Raw genomic sequence first — 18,556 nt, 5'->3', positions numbered from 1 at the left:
TCATCTGTCATACTTTCCTCCTTTGCCTTCAGTCATTCTGAACCCTTTCTTGTCAGAACTTCCTCATTTCCTGGAAAACTTCTTACCCTTTCTTAATTTCTTGTAGGCTATCTTTGTGACACCCTTCACCATAAGAGCACACAGTTGCATCATCTCTGCATCAACATCCACTTCAGATAAATTTTCAGGTTCTGAATCATCATCATCATAATCTGATGACTCTGAATCAGACTGTATGATGAGAGCCTTTCCTTTTGCATTCCTAGAGACAATTGGCTTTTCTTTAGCCTTTAAAGCAACTATCTTAGAATTCCCTCCATGCCTCTTCTTTCTTTGCTCCATCTCAAGTTCATAAGTCTTGAGTATCCCATAGATTTCATCAAGAGACATATCAGCAAGTTCATAGTTGTCTCTTATTGTAGTAGCTTTCAAATCCCACTTTTCAGGAAGAGCTAGTAAGAATTTCAGATTTGAATCTTCTGGATCATATTCCTTATCCACTAGTGACAGATCATTCAACAGCTTTGTGAATCTGTCATATGTATCAGTTAGTGACTCATCAGATTTTGAGTCAAAGTGCTCATACTCCCGTGTGAGTATTGTCTTCCTGTTCTTTTTGATGGCATTGGTTCCTTGACATCTCACATCCAATACATCCCAGATTTATTTTGCAGTCTTGCATCCAATCACCCTGTTTGAAATGACATTGTCAAGTGCACTATGAAGCAAGTGTCTTACTTTTGCATCCTTACCTAGTGAAGAGATGTCTTCAGTGGTGAATTCTCTCTTTTCTTTGGGAATCATCCTCTGTGGCTCATTCCCAACTGCAACAGAAAGCTTTGTGGGCTTAAGTGGACCATCATAAATTCTGTCTAAATATTCTAGATCTATAACTTCCAGAAACATGGTCATCTTCACATTTCATACATGGTACTCAGACACCCTGAGCATAGGAACCCTGATGGTTTCATATCTACTGGTGTTTTGAATGGGTTGAACCTTTGCAGGTTCTAGAGGGTCTGGTATTTTTGCTTGTTCAGACATGATTGATTGTTTGTTTGGATTTTAACTGTATGTGTGTTAACAAAAAGGCTCTGATAGAAATTGTTAGGCCTCAATGATACTATAGAAGGGGGTTGAATATAGTATCTACAATCAATTCGATTATAAACACAAGTATGTAACAGAAAACAAGTTTATTTAATATATCAAACTCTTTTACAGTAGGTTTAATCAACTCTCTTAGTGATGTATAATATCACTAAGAGCTGCTAGGGTTACAATGAATAATATTCTCGAGAATGATAATACTTACAGTGTAAACCCTAATATGTGTTTATATAATACACAATTACAAGATAACTACTAATTGATATGATAATGATTTTGTTTCCTAGAATACATCAATCAGAGGTTATCTACTGTAGTCCTATAGCTGTCAAATTCTTCATGCATATCTTTACTTGTTTAATCCAGATCCTCTCCTGTAAATCAGTTGCTTTCCTTATCTGAAATGTACCCGCACTTAAGTCCTGATATAAGTTCTGACGCCTTAAGTTCTGATAACTTCCTGTATTCAGCAAGTTCTGATTTCCAGTTAAGTCCTGATACTAAGTTCTGAAACTAAACAAATCAGATTAGACATGACATCACAAATATATCTAACATATAAATTGCACCAATTTATCAAACTGTGGTGCTCGGCTACGCCGTTGTTCATAATATTGCTAATAAATAATAATAATAATAATAATAATAATAATAATAATAATAATAATAATAATAATAATAATAATAATATTTGTGAAGCATAGTGAGATTTTGAGAAATAGTATGAGACTTGAGAGATAGGCGGATGTGTGGCTAATAAAGTGAAGGGGTAATGAGCGGGTAGATAATTTAATAATAAAAACTATAACAAAAAAGATGTGCTTACTTATATATGTATGTATGTATTCATGCATGCATTTATTTCATGAAAAATCATGTTTTCTGGAGAAACGTGGAGAATCATTGATTTTATTATATAATCTCATCACAAATTGTAAAAATTCAATTTCAAAAAATATATAATTCGATACTAATCTAGAATAATAGTAATATTTGAATATAATAAAAAAATTGAATATCAAAATTTGAAAAAAAATTTAAATTTGATTCTGCAATGGAATAATTTTTAATAAGTGTGATTCTACTATATAACTAATTTAAACATTTTCATTAAATTTCAATAATTTTTTCAATAAAAAAATGTGTAACTTTGAGTTTTGACTTGAAAATAAAAATTTGTAATTATATATGATGAAAAATAAAATAAATTATATATTTTATATTTTAAAATAATGTTCCTCCATGATTCTCTATGTAAGAGGTTTTTCGGGGAGTGCTACTCATTTATGTATGTATAAGGGGCTGTTTAAATAAAAACAGTCTTATAATAAAAATTAGAAACTAGCCTAATTAACTATTACCCACCACTTTAAGAACCCAACCCACTTCGATCATCACCTACACAAACACTATTTTTATATCAACTTCTCTATCCTCCATTACGACTAATCAATTACCATCTCCGATCTACTTCAGCCCACCACCATGTCCGATCTATCTCCTCCCGGCACCATCACCTACCATTAAATTTCTCGATTCCAATTATCACCTACCTTCAACCATTATTTATATTATATAAATCACTAGCTTGTATAACAGAAAATGATGAAGATGGTAAAAGTTGGAAATACAGGACAAGGGTGTTGGTGCTTGAGGTCTAGTGAACGAATACTGCGAAATAGAGGGGGAGATATATATGAATGAAATATAACATTATTGAACAATTACCAATAACAACTACCAATTTCCAATAAAAATACCAGATCTGAAATTTGAACATGATATATGAATACATATACTAATACGTATAAAATAAATCACCAGATCTATTCTTCAATCACTAAATTGTATGTCGACAATCACTGATTTATATCGCACAAATCACCAATTTGTATTATGAAAATCACCAAATGTTATAAACGAGACATATACATACAAACATATATTTACGACATAGATCGATGAAAATCGTCAATCTTGTTGGTCGGAGAAGTTGTACTGTTAATTTACTACAGTACGGGTATAATTAATTTACTAAGAATGAGTGGGGAGGAAGTGTTCCAATTGGTGATTGCTGGAAAAATTGACCGAGAAGGAGGTGAGTGGGTGGTTTAATCGGAGATGAATGGTGTATGATGGGACACCAGGGGAAATGTGTGGTACCTGACAGTGCGGAGGATGGAGGTGGTTGCTGTAAAATAGGAAAGTAAATTGTGATTAGTGTATGATTCTAGTTTCTATTAATTGGTTTTTATTTGATCATCTCCCTATATATAGGAAATTTACTCGGTGGAGAACCATCTTAGGTGGAGTATAGCGGAAAACCCAATAGATTAATCTGAACCCTACAATTACAAATCAATGTGACAGTTATAATTAAATAAAAAATTATTAAGTAAAAAGTTAGAAGCTATGTTCCTTCTAGCGCCAAAAATATTGCGAGATAAACTTGGTAACAAAGTCTCGAGTGAATATCTCCGGAATACTGGTTTTGCCCTTGGAAGTCGGGCGTTGAGTCTGATATGTTCGTCCCAGGCTTCAGCTTCGTGTCTGCAGCTTCAGGGCCGTCTGCTGGAATATGTCGAGAGATGTGACGTCGTTGGAACTGAGTTTGCGGGTTCTCCGAGCAATAATGACTCAGAAGTCCTCTCAACTGGTCAAAACTGATCGAAGATGTGTATTGCTCAAGTTTCTACGTAATTCTTGTAGAATAAAGCGAGAGGACATACTAGCCAACCTCCTGCAAAAAGTGCATACATATCCAATATTTATACGAATCAAGTCCAATGTAGTTTTATAGGATTGGACTCATGTCCTTGAGCAACAAGTTATATTGCTCATAAGCCAAAACCGAATTTCATAACGGACCCAACTGCTTCCCAGGTGGGCTTTCAGTGTCCATGCGTAGTAGGACTCCTTAAATCCAATTAATCCATAATTTATAATGATTATTCATGAATTCATGTAATTATCCTTTAATCTTTGTTGTTTATCCCGTTTATAGTGATGAAATCTCATTAAAAAACCATTCAATAAAGATATGAGTTGTTCACCTTTATTTTTGGAGGTATAGTCCTAGCAGGACACCAATTCTACTAACAGAGCTACGTTAATATTCTTGCATCAATATCTCTTTGTCTAGTCCAGTTTTCCTGATACGTCGCCTATCTATTAAGGACTATTACTGGGACTTAATAGCATTTGCCATTATCATATTAATCTATTATACAGCTGAACTTCTGTGACCAGTGTAACTTCACAAAAGATTGCGCACCTCAGTACAAGTATCTTTAAAATCATGAATCCTTGCACCAAATTCATATTAAAATGTGTCATGATTCATACCAATTAAGCCCAATATTCTTATATCAAAATGTGTCATAATTCATACCGATTAAGTCCAATATTCTCATGAGTCTTAAATCGAGTTCATGTAATATTTTGGTCACAACAATCAGTTTTTGCTTGGTAAGCTCAGTCATGAGGTGGTATGCGAGCTCTTCATTAACTCAGTTGAGAATTATTTTTGGAATCACAGATGGTGAGAAATAGCACTGCTCTTCTCGGAAATTCTTTCAGCTTAATTCATTTACATTAGTTGCATTGTACAGACAAACTTCTTCCGTCTTTTAACTTCCAGGACAAATTATGTTATCCTATAAATCGACTAAATACCAAGTTATTGTTAACAACTATTTAAGTATGATACCATTAAAGAAAACTATACTATTGTTATGATCAATTTAGTATAGAAAGCTAGAAAATATTAATTTAGAAATATTTGTTTAATCAACAAATAAAATTGTAACTGGAAAATAAATATTCTCATTGTATTAATAGAACCAATTATAAGTAGTTTTCCATAACAGAGTTACTGTCCCCATATCTATTTCTAATTATCCGTTTGCCTTGCCGTTCAAGAATTAGGGGGAAGATATCTCTGAGTTGATTTATCTTCTAGATTATGCTAATTTTTCTCGATCTCTTCTTATCACATTACCGAATCCTAATAAGCTTTATACATATACAGCATTCTGTGATGTTTTCATCTTCCACAAACAAAATGGCTGAAGCCTCTTCTTGGAACTATATTTTTTTCTTTCTACCAATCTTCTTGTTAAATATAAATGGCGTGGATTCAACCCACAGAGTCTTTCCGGAGCTTCAATCTCTTTCCGCTGTCAGTGTCAAGTTATTGCACAGAACTGGCTATCACTTTCAGCCTCCAAAACATTGGATCAACGGTACGTATAGATCAACGGTACCCAGGATCGTATCCCATATCATTAACGGTACTAGTTCATGCATGCATATATAGTAAATAAGTGGCCGAGAGCATGTACTCTAGGTTTCAAAAATTAACAGTTTTTGTCAAAGCTTAGACAGATTCTTAGCGCCCTATGTCTTTGTTATAAGTTTTTTTTTTTTTTTGTGAAGTTTCTTTGACTTGTAATTAGTTGATTTCCTGATATTTTTTCTCTCTTGCATGATAAATACTGGTGACAAAACAATCCACAGATCCAAATGGTAAGTTAAATTCTTTTAGTTTACAAATTTAAATATCTAATTCTCCGATTGTTAATGATGATTAATGAAATCTTTTTTATTTTGTTACAGGACCGTTGTTCTACAAAGGTTATACCATCTGTTTTATCAGTACAATCCCAAAGGTGCTGTCTGGGGAAACATTGTATGGGCTCACTCTGTTTCGAAAGACTTGATTAATTGGATTGCACTTGACCCTGCAATTTTCCCATCTAAACCATTTGATAAATACGGATGCTGGTCGGGATCAGCTACTATTCTTCCCGGAGACAAACCTGTCATACTATACACTGGTATTGTATCCCCTGCACCTGAAAATGCCCAAGTCCAAAACTATGCTGTTCCTGCTAATTATTCGGATCCTTTTCTTCGTAAATGGGTAAAACCAGACAACAATCCACTGGTTGGCGTCCATAAGGAAAACCCCACCGCATTTCGTGATCCAACTACTGCATGGTTTGATGGTGGCCACTGGAACATGCTGATTGGTAGTAGCAGAAAACAGAGAGGAATTGCCTATTTATACAGAAGCAGAGATTTCATGAAATGGACAAAGGCCCCTCATCCTTTACATACTAAAGCTGACTCAGGAATGTGGGAATGTCCAGATTTTTATCCGGTGGCTCCTAAAAGTAAGGACGGGTTGGATACTTCCAAAATGGGCAGGAGTATTAAACATGTGCTGAAGGTTAGTTTGAATTCAACTAGATATGAGTACTACACAATTGGAAGATATAACCGCGTCAAGGATAGGTATGTTCCGGATAACACATCAGTTGATAGTTGGGCAGGATTGAGATATGATTATGGTAACTTTTATGCTTCAAAAACATTCTTTGATCCAATCAAAAAGCGAAGGATCTTGTGGGGTTGGGCTAATGAGTCAGATAGTCAGCATGATGATGTTCAAAAGGGCTGGGCTGGAATTCAGGTAATTTAATTCATGTGTCAGTCTGTTTTCAGAAATTGAAATCATAAGCAGATCCACTACCTAGCTAAATGTGTTAGGGAGATAAGTGCTGATTACGTACATAATTTTATAGCTAATTCCGAGAAGAATTTGGCTGGACTCAAATGGAAGACAATTAGTCCAGTGGCCAATTGAAGAAGTAGAAGGACTGAGAGGAGAAAATGTACAAATGAGAAATCAAAAACTCAATGTTGGAGATTATGTTGAAGTCACGGGAATAACAGCTGCACAGGTATGTTCTCATTTGAAAAATGACATTGTCTTAAGATGTGCATTTGCCTAAACATTTTAATCTCGGTGCATCATTTTTCATAATGCATTAAATAATTTGTGTATGTTCAGGCCGATGTTGATGCAACATTTTCATTTAAGAGCTTGGACAAAGCCGAGCCATTTGATCCTAAATGGACAAACCTAGACGCTCAAGATGTTTGCGACCTGATGGGATCAACCATCAAGGGAGGTCTTGGACCATTTGGTATATTGACATTGGCTTCACTAAAGTTAGAAGAGTATACTCCTGTCTTTTTTAGAATATTTAAGGCTGAAGAGAAGCTTAAAGTTTTGATGTGTTCTGATGCAAAACGGTAGCTTCATCCGCTCATATATGGTTTAATCTATTACTATTCCCGAATTTGAAAGGGAGATAAGTTATTCTAAAACATAATACATGGTTTTATTTGTTTGTTTTGAAGGTCCTCTTTGGCCGAGGGACTGTACAAGCCCTCACTTGCAGGATTTGTCGATATTGATTTAAGTGATAACAAGATTTCTCTTAGAAGTTTGGTAAGCATCATTTATAAAGTTTTTACTTTAATTTGCATGTTTGCATATATATATATATATAGTCTTACTCCATTGAGAACCTTTTTTTGGTGAGATATGAGATCTAATCTCAACCACACAAATTTAAATATATTTTTAATCTAGACTATTCATTTTAAATTTTATCATCTTCCCCAACTATCATAGCTTATATCTTCTTCTTTCTACTTACCACCCACAATTACCTCCAACCACCGACAACCACCATTTCCGGCCACCACCACCGGTGACCACCACTACCTCCAGCGATCACCAGAAAATCACCACCGGCAAATATAAAATCACCACCGTCAAATCAAAGATCACCACCGGACTACAAAAAAATCACCACCGAAAATATAAAATCACCACCGCTAAACTTAAAATTACCATCGGAAAACTAAAAATCACCACAAAAAAATAAAAATAACCATCACAACCACCCCAATTGCATCTCTATCCAGCCATGCTCTGACCACCAGAATAAAAAAAAATCACTAAATCAAACTATCACAACCACCACACCACAATCACACATGTCTGTCATATACCATTAATCATTACAATCAACCAAAAAATCACCGAATATCAATCTGAATCACCAAGAATCCTCAGATCTGAACAGTAAATTAGTAAATTGCCTTCGTTTAGAGCTCGAGCAGAGCTTTAATGGCGTCTCGATCGCTACAGGATTTCTGCACATCAATCTCTTTCGTCCTAAGCATCGTCAACGATTTAATTGGAGCATACCGTCTTGATTTGAAGAAAAGTGTTGATGATGGCGGAGGTGATATAGATGTGTTGCAAGCATTGAAGGTGGTGTAATGGTGATCGATGGCATGGGCGAAGGGAGGGAGGGGTGGAGAGAGAAGATCGTAGATTCGGTGCTTTTTCCGGCGACGATGGTGGCCACTAGTTGGCGGCGGAGACCGGTGGGGGCCGGTGAGGTAGGGGTGGGTGAGGAGAGTGTGTTGGATGAGAGAGATTAAAGATAAAAATAAAGTATAAAATATAAAATGGGTGGTTGAGATTTAATGTAAGGATACAAATTATATAGCTGAGATTAGATTTCAGTTCTCATTTTAATTGGAGTTCTTATTTGAGTAACTCCCTATATATATGTGTGTATAGACGTAACTTAAATAGTTCTTTTTGTCTTTATACAGATTGACAATTCAGCGGTGGAAAGTTTTGGTGCTCAAGGAAAAACATGCATATCATCAAGGGTTTATCCAACAAAGGCAATTTATAACAATGCTCATTTATTTATATTCAACAATGGAACAGAACCGATCACTGTAGATAGCTTGGATGCTTGGAGCATGAAGCCTCCTTCAAAGATGAACGAAGATTGATTTAGGAGGAATTTAACACTATCTTGTGATTTTGAAATTCAGTTTCTGTTAATCTCATTCTGTTATTATAAAACAATACTTTTATAGCTATTTGTCTCGGCCCCTTCAAATATTAATTATGGTTTATCAATTATACCCTTTTTATGCTTTATCCCTTGTGAAGCTAGACTGAGGAGCTGAAAAATCCTTTAACTGCAGCTCCACTCTCTGTCGCCGGGTAGATATGTAGACTGTCTTTTGAATGATTTTTTTTCGTAAACAAGTATCATGCGATAACTCTGTTTCTTCCCGGGTCTTCTCCTTTCTCACGTATGCTAGAGCCCAGTCCGCGTGGCAGCCAGGGTGAAGTTAGACTGCTAGGTAGGGGACTCTGCAAAACAGAACCGGAGAGGGGTTGTTTCTCGCGACAAATCCGGTGTGAGAACAAGAAATGTGGTTTCTTCAAGAAGAAGAAGAGGGAAGAAGGAGCTATTCAAAAATATATATATTGGTGTGTGTATAGATGTGTAGCAGTCAAATGTCTTTCAACCCCTAAAACCCTCTTTTTGGGGCCTTTTATAGGTCCCAAGATTTAGGGTTTTTGGGGTTTGTACCTCTCCATCCTAGCCTTTGATCATTCTTGGTTGGTGATTGATCAGACGGTTTGGATAGACTGTGGGGTCAGGTGTCCTTCTTCCACCAGTGTTGCCTTGGGATCTTTGTACATGAACGGCTAGGATGCAATTGTTCCATTTTGGGTAACATGAGACAGTTGACTCTTTTGTCCAGTGCCACGTGGCACCGGGGACCACCCCAGTTTGGGCCTGGGGTGTTATCTCTTTGGGCTTCTGTTCCTTTATTTGGGCTTGGTTATTTCTGGCCTATCATTTGCCTCCCACTCCCTTATGCGGGTTTTCCCGGATGGGGGAGTAGTCTTCTTTTTCGGGGCGTGTGTTTTGAGCTACGTGATTCATAAAAAAATTCACTTTTTCTTTGATTTGTGGCACTTATCCCCGATGTGCTGTTGGGTACAAGTCCCCGGGGTTGTGTTTGGGTAGGCCTTTTGGTTTTTGTCACTTGGAATTTTTTTTCATTTTTCCTTTGATTTGTGGCCCCTAACCTCGGGGTGTTGTTGGATACAAGTCCCCGGGGTTGTGTTTGGGTAGCCCTTTTGGTTTTTGTCACTTGGAATTTTTTTTCATTTTTCCTTTGATTTGTGGCCCCTAACCTCGGGGTGTTGTTGGATATAAGTCCCCGGGGTTGTGTTTGGGTAGGACTTTTGGTTTTTGTCACTTGAATTTTTTTTCATTTTTCCTTTGATTTGTGGCCCCTAACCCCGGGGTGTTGTTGGATACAAGTCCCCGGGTTTGTGTTTGGGTGACGGTGCAGATGCGACAGGTGGGTAGTACTTTAACACTTTTCCCGGAGTGTTAGGCGGCGGTTGAGCTTCCTGTATGAATATATGTATGCATATATGTATATGTACGAAACATTGCAGTTTTCCCCCCTTTTTCTCCTCAAAAGCTGTGCCTGTTAAAAAATTACAGTGGTGTAATCATTAACTGCGGTGGTTACTTTCTGGACGCTCAGGATTTTGCCACGTGTCTTCATCTGACGGACACGATTGTGTGGCAGTTGAGTGGGTTACTACTTCGTCTGTGCCTATAAATACTCCACCTTTGTCATTTCTTTTTCCTTTACGCAATTACAAACACCAAAAACCCTCCATTTTTTTTCTTCAAGGCGCACTTCGAGATTTCTGCTCTTTGAAGCCGTTCAATTTCTCCTGCTTTCTTATAAGTGCTTGAGCCCTTCTTTTCGATTTTTTGCTTTTTTGTTACTGTGTTTGATTTGATGAATATTCGTAGTTTGAATATTTGAATGCATGTGTATGAAATATGCGAGTTGGTTTAGTTTTGTCGTGTCGAGTTTTAGAGATTTGAATGTAGAATTGATGTTGTTCCTTGTTTAGAGTTTAGGTTTTTGGGTTGCATAAAAAGAATGATTTATGTCACATAAAACTGGGTTTGTTATCTGGTTTCTATATATGTAAGAAAAGGGGTTTTGATTTAGGCCAAAAATCTGGGTTCGTGTTTGCATGTTGGTGGTTGTGTATATGCGTATGTATAGGTTGTATGGTATACTTTGGTGTTTTGATTCTAAGGTTAACTGTTTCTGAGTAGTTTTTTGTGTTTTTTCTTCTTTTCTTCCTGAAATGGCATAGACTCCGGGGTTATATGGTTATGAGGGGTAGAAGGAAACAATTGGCCAACCTTAAACATAGACCCGACCGTCCCCAATTTGGATTTTCCAAACGTTCTTCGAGTGACTCTTCCCCGGAACCAGAAAATATGCCTCCCCATCACCAAGCTGTAGTTAAGGAGTTGCCTACTTTCCTTTTAAACCCCGGGCAGACTTTGGGTAGAAGAGATGGGTCTTGGGTAGACATAGATCACTACTTTGTTCAAACCCGGGAGAATAGTCCCCCCATGACTACGATTTTAGGGACCTTTCTAATGCTTATAGGCCCGAGGGAATAGAGCCATATGATGGGGCTCGCATGGATCAACTTTTCTATAGCGCTCCCGGGATGGGTTATGTTCATGCTCCCCGTCATCCCGACCTTTCGGAGTATACCTTTGAGCAAATAGATGACGTGATGAAAGCCGTTTTCCACTTCGGGGATGAGATGGAGTGGAGGTGGCCCGAGCCTCATGAGAGGGTTTATCACCGTCCTGTGGGTGGTTGGGTAGCTATTCCCTTAGAGCATCTTCGTAGCATGAGGCCCAACCTTCACAATTCACCAAGTCATTATGCCGTGATGTCTACGGGATACCTTTTACTCAGTTGGCCCCGAACACTGTTAAATGGGTGTCCTGGTTCCTTGCCTGTTGCCATGTGAAGAAGTATCTGCCTACCTTCAAGCTTTTTCACTATCTCTTTAAGATTAAGAAGTCCACCCTACCTCCCCTTTTTGAGTTTACGTTCAACAAAGATGGCTGCGGGTTTCCTGCTGATGCCAAGTGTGCGCCCGTCTTTATGTTGAACTCGCTCCGGGGCTGGCACCAAGAGTTCATCTTCGTCCGGGGTGGGGACCTGGAGTTTATGCCTGTGTACAAAACTGTTTTGAAAAATAATAGGTTCCCATCTGAGCGGCTCGGTGGAGATGCCTTGGTAAAGATGTACGATTTTGTGGTGGCTCTTGGTGCCCAGTGTACTCGGGACACCTTTTTAGATAACCAAGCGTTATTTAATGTCAGCTGTAAGTGCTTTACTTTAGTAATAAAATTTTTTGTATTTTTTCTTGATGTATATCGTTGCCTTGGTGCTTCTTTTTAAAACCGTTGTTCCTTGTGCAGGTCTTCCGTTCCTTAACCCTTTCCATCACGCTATGTCGCAACAATTCAAGGATTTGGCCGGAAGGTTCAAGAAGATCGGTGGCACTGTGCAGTTGGACTCAGGAAAGAAGAAAGCTGGTATGGGTAGTGGCTCTCAGGCCCGTGATGCTGGTTCCTCGGGAAATAGCGTAAGGCAAAGTGCTCTGGTGGTTACTACGCCTATTGTCCCGGAGCCCGAAGAGGTTGAGGTTCTGGAGTTGGATGAAGAGGAGGTTGGATCTTTGAACCCTTGCAAGAGGAAGGCTGCGGAGGAAGTTGCTGGTGGTTACGGAACCCCCAACATAGGAGGGTCTCTGCTTCGGGCCCTACCGAGGAGGAGAGCCAGAAGTTGGTGGAGGAGGATGCATTGAAGAACCTCTTAGCCCAGATGACTTTGGATGATCGTCGGAATGAGATATTCGAAAACTATGCCACCCCTGCTGACTTCGAGTGCTATGCCAAGGAGGATCTGGATACCTTCCTTGATCATCTTGTTCGGGATGTTTCGGAGGTAAGACTGTTCCCTTATCATTTTTCTTCCTACCCTTGCACTAGTACTGAGTCGTTAATTTTCAGGCCAACGCTCGGATCAGCGGCTGCTCTACCATTCTTCATAATTACCGCATAAGGGAGGCTAAGAATAAGGCCGCGGTGAAGGAGCTGTCTAAGGAGAAGGAAACATTCACCAAGTACTGGGAGGTGAAGGAGAGAGAGTCCCGTAGGCATAAGAAGGCTGTTGTTGAGGCGGTGAAGGCTCGGGAGGCTGCTGAGCAGGTGGTTGGATCCCTCCGGGCGGAGGTGGAGAATTTGAAGAAAAAGCTTGCTGCCAGGCCCCGAGCAGAGGAGGTGCTTGAATCTTTCAGGGGTACCCCAATAACAAGATCTTTGAGAAGGTCAACATCTGCTGGGACATTGCTTCTGCTTATCTGGCTGAGAATCCGGGTAGTGACATGGACGGGTTCATAGAGCTGTACCTTGCAGAAGAGCTTCGGCGTGAAGAAGCCAAAGTCGCTGAAGCGGGTACCTCCGGAACCCAGCCGCCTCCTCCTCCTGAAGAGGATCGCGAGAAGACTCCTCCTCCTCCCGAGAACTGGAGAATGAAGTCCCAGGCTTCGTGCCTTGTAATTTGTTTTGCGTAGCTTGCTGTTATTTCAGACTTAGCCCTTGTGGCTTTTAGACTTGTTATTTGGATTTCGTATGACTCTGGTTTGGATTTGTTCCGGGGCTTGGTTTGGCTCGGGAATATATGTAAATATATTTCCCTTTTCGTATTTGGTTTTGCTTTCATTCGTCGAAATTTTTTTAGGTACACGTGGTTCGTGTTACGATCCCCGAGATGGGGTTTAAAATTTTAACTGAATAAAATTTTGTAAGTACACATGGTTTGTGTTATGGTCCCCGAGATGGGGTTTAAACCTTTAACTGAATAAAATTTTGTAATATGGCGACAGTAATCATATGACAGTAAGATTGTCCTGAGCTATGGGGTGCTCGAAGTGAAGTTTTCATTTAAATCATAATAAAGCAAAAAATACATTCCGGGGCAAACGTTGAAAGTTACATCAAGCTGTCATAGCCTAAAAGTAGAGGAGATCCCGGAATGTGCGCCCTACCTTTACTGGTAGAATTTCCTTAGGCGGACTCCGTGCCAAGTGTTTGGGACTTCGGTTCCACCGAGATAGCTTAGCTTGTAGGTTCCTGGGCGGAGCACTTCCTTAACCATATAGGGACCCTCCCAGTTGGGTTGCAGCTTTCCTTGATTGGTTGGGTCCGAGGCCTCGGTGTGCCGGAGTACCAAGTCTCTCGCTTCATACTCTCTTATTTTTGCCTTCTTCACGAAGTAGAGCTTTGTCTTTTCTTTGTAGCTTTCCATCCTTTTTACTGCCTTGTCTCTTACTTCGTCTAGGAGCTCCCGGTTGGTCTTGAGTCCTTCGATGTTTGAGATCTTGTCGAAGTTGATGACCTTGTGGGAGGGGGATCCGGTTTCGATTGGTATGCGAGCTTTGGTGCCGTATACAAGCTTGAAGGGGGTTTCATTGGTTCCCGTCCTGGGGGTGGTTCTGTAGGACCACAGGACTTTCGGAAGCTCATCAGGCCACATTTTCTTGGACCCCTCTAGTCTTTTTTCCAGGCCCCGAAGTATGGTTCCGTTAGTTACTTCCACCTGTCCATTTCCCTGAGGATGCGCAACCGATGCCCTTTTATGCTTGATTCCGAGCTCTTTCAAATATGCTTCGAAGTCGGACCCGATGAACTGTGGACCATTGTCGGAGACAAGAATTACCGGGATCCCGAACCTCATGACGATTGTATCTATAAATTTGATACAATCTTGTTGATTGATCGTTCTCATAGCTTTAGCTTCTGCCCACTTTGTCATATAATCAGTGGCTACCAGGACATAGCGGAGGTCGCCTTTTTCCCGAGGAAATGGACCCATGATATCTATGCCCCAAACGACAAATGGGATTGGAGACAAGATCGATGCTGGAAGGCTGGGGCTTTGTCTGGGAACATTGCTAAACTTCTGGCACTGAGGGTATTTCTTAACGTAGGCGACGGAATCGGCAGGGACTGTGGGCTAGTAATATCCTTGCCTGATGACTTTGTAAGCCAAAGCTTTGGCTGCCAGGTGGTCACCACAGATGCCTTCATGAACTTCCCGGAGACAATAGTTCGCCTCATCCGGATCCACACACTTCAGGGTGGGTGCTGAAAAGGTTATTCTGTATAACTGACCATTTTCTAGGAAGTAATGAGCAGCTTTGTGCTTTAGGTATCTAGCCTTGTTCTGGTCTTCTGGGAGCGTTCCGTCCCTTAATTAAACTATGTAGGGGGTCATCCAGTTGTCCGAGCTGCCGATGCACAGGACCTCGGATTACGCCGTGCTGGGTGCCTCAAGCTCTTCGAAGTACACTGTAACACCCCCAAATCCGGGGTCGGGGATCCGGGTTGTCACGAGTTCCATTTCCCTTAATAATACTTAATCTTAATAATCAACCAACTACTGCGTACTGTGACCCCACAATACACACACACACCACAAGTTATAGTCTCAGAGATGAATATCCTAAAATAACACAAGTCATTTTATTCCATAATTATAAGCCATTACACCTCAAAGGGTTTCTGAATAAATTTACATATTCTTTGCCATTATTACAATTCATAATATACATAAGTCTGGTTCATCAATAGTTGAAAACCTAGCCTATTGGTAGTTCCTACCTCAGCTACGGGGGCATCAACGCCTACAGGAAACTGCGAAACGTTTCCTATCCGCTCGCGAATTGGGATCTTGATCCTGTTCATCTTGTCTATCTGTTGTTGTGTGATGAAAGAAGAAAGCAAGGGTGAGCAACAAGCCCACCAAAATAATATGTATAATGATTAACAATATATGAGCATTCTCATAGCACTCATGAAAGTCTTGGTCAAGAAAAATTGAACCAAGTTTGACCTCTTAATGCGACCAAGTCGCAAAATATTTAGTATATATGTATATATACTTTTCAAAATCTTTGAAATCCTCTGCCATGTATAATATACGTAGAGTTCCAGTTTATAACTGTATAAAAATATTGTTGCAAGGTGATCTCATATATCTAACCTTGTCTCAACGTTTTTCTAAAAATCTTTGTCATGTATAAGATAATCATTAACCAGATATAAGTTGAAAAGGTGAAGTTACGAGATACTCCAATATACTTATATCTTTTCCGAATGCTACTTGAACTACCACCGTTCAAGGTATAATCCGTTTCAAAAGTTCATCACATAGATGAGACTACAAGATAAGATTTGAATAGATTCAATCCTTGAAATATCATTATAAATAATGAAGTTACGAGATACTTCATTAAGTCCCGATATATATATACACCTATATATATATACATTTCATACACTCCTTGAAAGCCTCTGTTATGAAAATTATAAACAGAGTTGTAATATCCAATGAATTTGGAAAGGAGAAAACCTTGGCATAAACCTGATATCTTGCTGATCAGGAAAAGATACCAATAAGTAACCTTTTCTACTAGTAGATGGACGAATTCCCCACTGGTCATCACCCTGACCGCATTAGGACCTAAGTTGGACTGCCACTCAGCCACTTACGCATTGATGGACTCCCACTGAGCCACTTACACCTTCATGGACGCCCACTGAGCCCATGTTGCTTATGCCGACTCAAATAGATGGACTTACTTCCCGAATGTTGGACAAGTAATCAAGATGTTTTCTCAAAACATCAACCTCGTTGCGAATATAAAATACACCACAGAGCTGGATCCCTCAGGTTTTGAGCGAGTATTTAAATCCCCTTTGAAAGGAAGATCTTAAATATAAAAATGAGTTTTGGGATCCGCCCTAACTTTTAAAATCATTTTGAAGACTCTAAAACATTTTTAAGAATGTTTGGAGTAATGCTGATTTAATTAAATAAATCAGTCCCGGTATATTAGAAAATATCTGAATATTATTATTTAAATTATATTCCCATAAGGATAATCTTTATAAAAATAAATGAAGTAGAAGTTTTAAAACTCATACTTGAAATGAATAATAAATAACCAAAGATATACTTATACGAAGATACGATCTTTATTTGAATAATTGAAAATAAGTTTGAAATATCAAAACTTATTCTTTAATCGAAATAAAGAATATTATTTAATATATAAGCGGAGTCATAAGTCCTCGAATGAATATTCAAGATCATATTCATTAAATAAATAAGTGGAGTCATAAGTCCTCGAATGAATATTCAAAATAATATTTATTAAATAAATAAAGTTATCGAATAAATCTTATTCGATTAATAGTTTTGAAAACTATTTATATATATATAAAAATATACATATATTATACTCGGGAACACCGACTCCCGGTTTAGAAAAATGTTCACCTCCGGGTCCCCTATACTAAGGGTATACGCAATTACTGCTTATCTCTAGCATAGGTATTATGCAACTTATAAGTAATTGAATCAACAATTAGATATCAAGATTACGAAACAGGCATGCATATATGTCATATCAACATGCTCCAATATATCGCAAGATTTGCTAATAACAATAATACACTTATCACAAGATAATGCATATACATATATACATCACAACAACAGTATAACGGGTAGAAAACTTGTCTGAGTGCTCCGGGGTAGACTTAAGCTTAGAGTGGGTCCGGTAACCTATGAACAACAACATAAGCCGGAATTAAACCACGGTCGCTTAAGAAACTAGACTTTAACCAATTGAACCCTAGCGTTTGCTTATGGTCATTTCTACGCTTAACAAATCACATAAGTCGTTCGAGTACCCTCGGCTCCACCATTTTTATTAAATTAACCGTTACGAATTTTAAGGCGACGCTTTCGCGAATACCCTACCAACTGCCTAGTCCACTTTACATAATTGTTTCATACTCCAATTAGTCATTTAAGGGCCTTAACCAAGGTTTCAAAGTAAGGCGAGGGGTAATGGTTCGTTCGCGAAACGCCGTTACTTAAAATGGTCGTTTCTCCTAAACCGTACATCGGATTCAAGCGAACCACATATCAAAATGAAGCTCGTAACATGAACTATCTAAACATGGCAAATTTTAGAATCTTTCAGGCAAGGGTCCTAAAGTTAAGAACAGAACAGTTAAGGAAAATCGGGCATTATGACGTTTATGTTTACGCGATTTCCAATTTAATTAACACTCTAAATTATCATCAATTCACTCACAACCACCAATACAACAATATTAAACCATCATACTACAAACTCAGTCCCCAACTCCAAGTTTTACCAATTTATCCAACCAATCAAAGACCCAATATTCAAAACCAATACAATCCACCAAAACTAACTTAATGGAATCATAAAATCAAAGCTAGGGTTTGAAGTTGATACCTTCCTTGGTAGGTGTTAAGTTTCTAGGAAGCCTTAGGGAGCCTTAATCTAACCTCCTACAAGCTTGATCTTTCCAAAGAAATCAAGAACACAAAGTTAGGTTTTGAAGTTTCTAAGAGTCCGATTTAAAGAACTATAAAAATGAAGGTCTTACCATGCTTATTTGGACGAGACTTGTGAACAAGAGTTGTAGGCTATCTCAATACCTTTCCAACGAGCTATAGAAAACAACATTTGAGTGAGTATTGAAGGAGATATGGTAGTTTTAAGTTGCTGCTCTGGTTTTGGCCGAGAGCAAGGAAAGAAAAAGTGAAGTAAAAATGTTTGTAGTTTGATTAAATGATTTGTGTGGTGTTTAGCTTGGTTACTTCCTTTTGTTGTTAATTAGATTGTTATCATGGTAAAAATTGTGTGGCTCACAATGAACCAACCAATCCCTCCATTTGTCATGCTTATATCACCATGCCTATGTCATCTTTCTCTTGTCATCCTCTTACACTTGTCTTCTTCTTG

The 18,556-nt window shown here is 38.6% G+C and overlaps 1 protein-coding gene across 1 annotated transcript; it reads left to right on the top strand.

Annotated features, from left to right (window-relative positions):
* The first annotated feature begins 5,173 nt into the window (after window positions 1–5,173).
* Window positions 5,174–8,784, top strand: LOC141660581 (beta-fructofuranosidase, insoluble isoenzyme 3-like). Its single transcript, XM_074467572.1, is given in 8 exon segments — window positions 5,174–5,354; window positions 5,629–5,637; window positions 5,728–5,745; window positions 5,748–6,586; window positions 6,699–6,857; window positions 6,968–7,212; window positions 7,321–7,411; window positions 8,596–8,784. Coding segments are annotated over 8 exon segments (1,731 nt in total).
* The last annotated feature ends 9,772 nt before the right edge of the window (window positions 8,785–18,556 follow it).

This window comes from Apium graveolens, chromosome 5 (assembly GCF_009905375.1).
Source record: "Apium graveolens cultivar Ventura chromosome 5, ASM990537v1, whole genome shotgun sequence".
NCBI classification, from domain to species: Eukaryota; Viridiplantae; Streptophyta; class Magnoliopsida; order Apiales; family Apiaceae; genus Apium; species Apium graveolens.
This window is presented reverse-complemented; position numbering and strand designations above follow the sequence as displayed.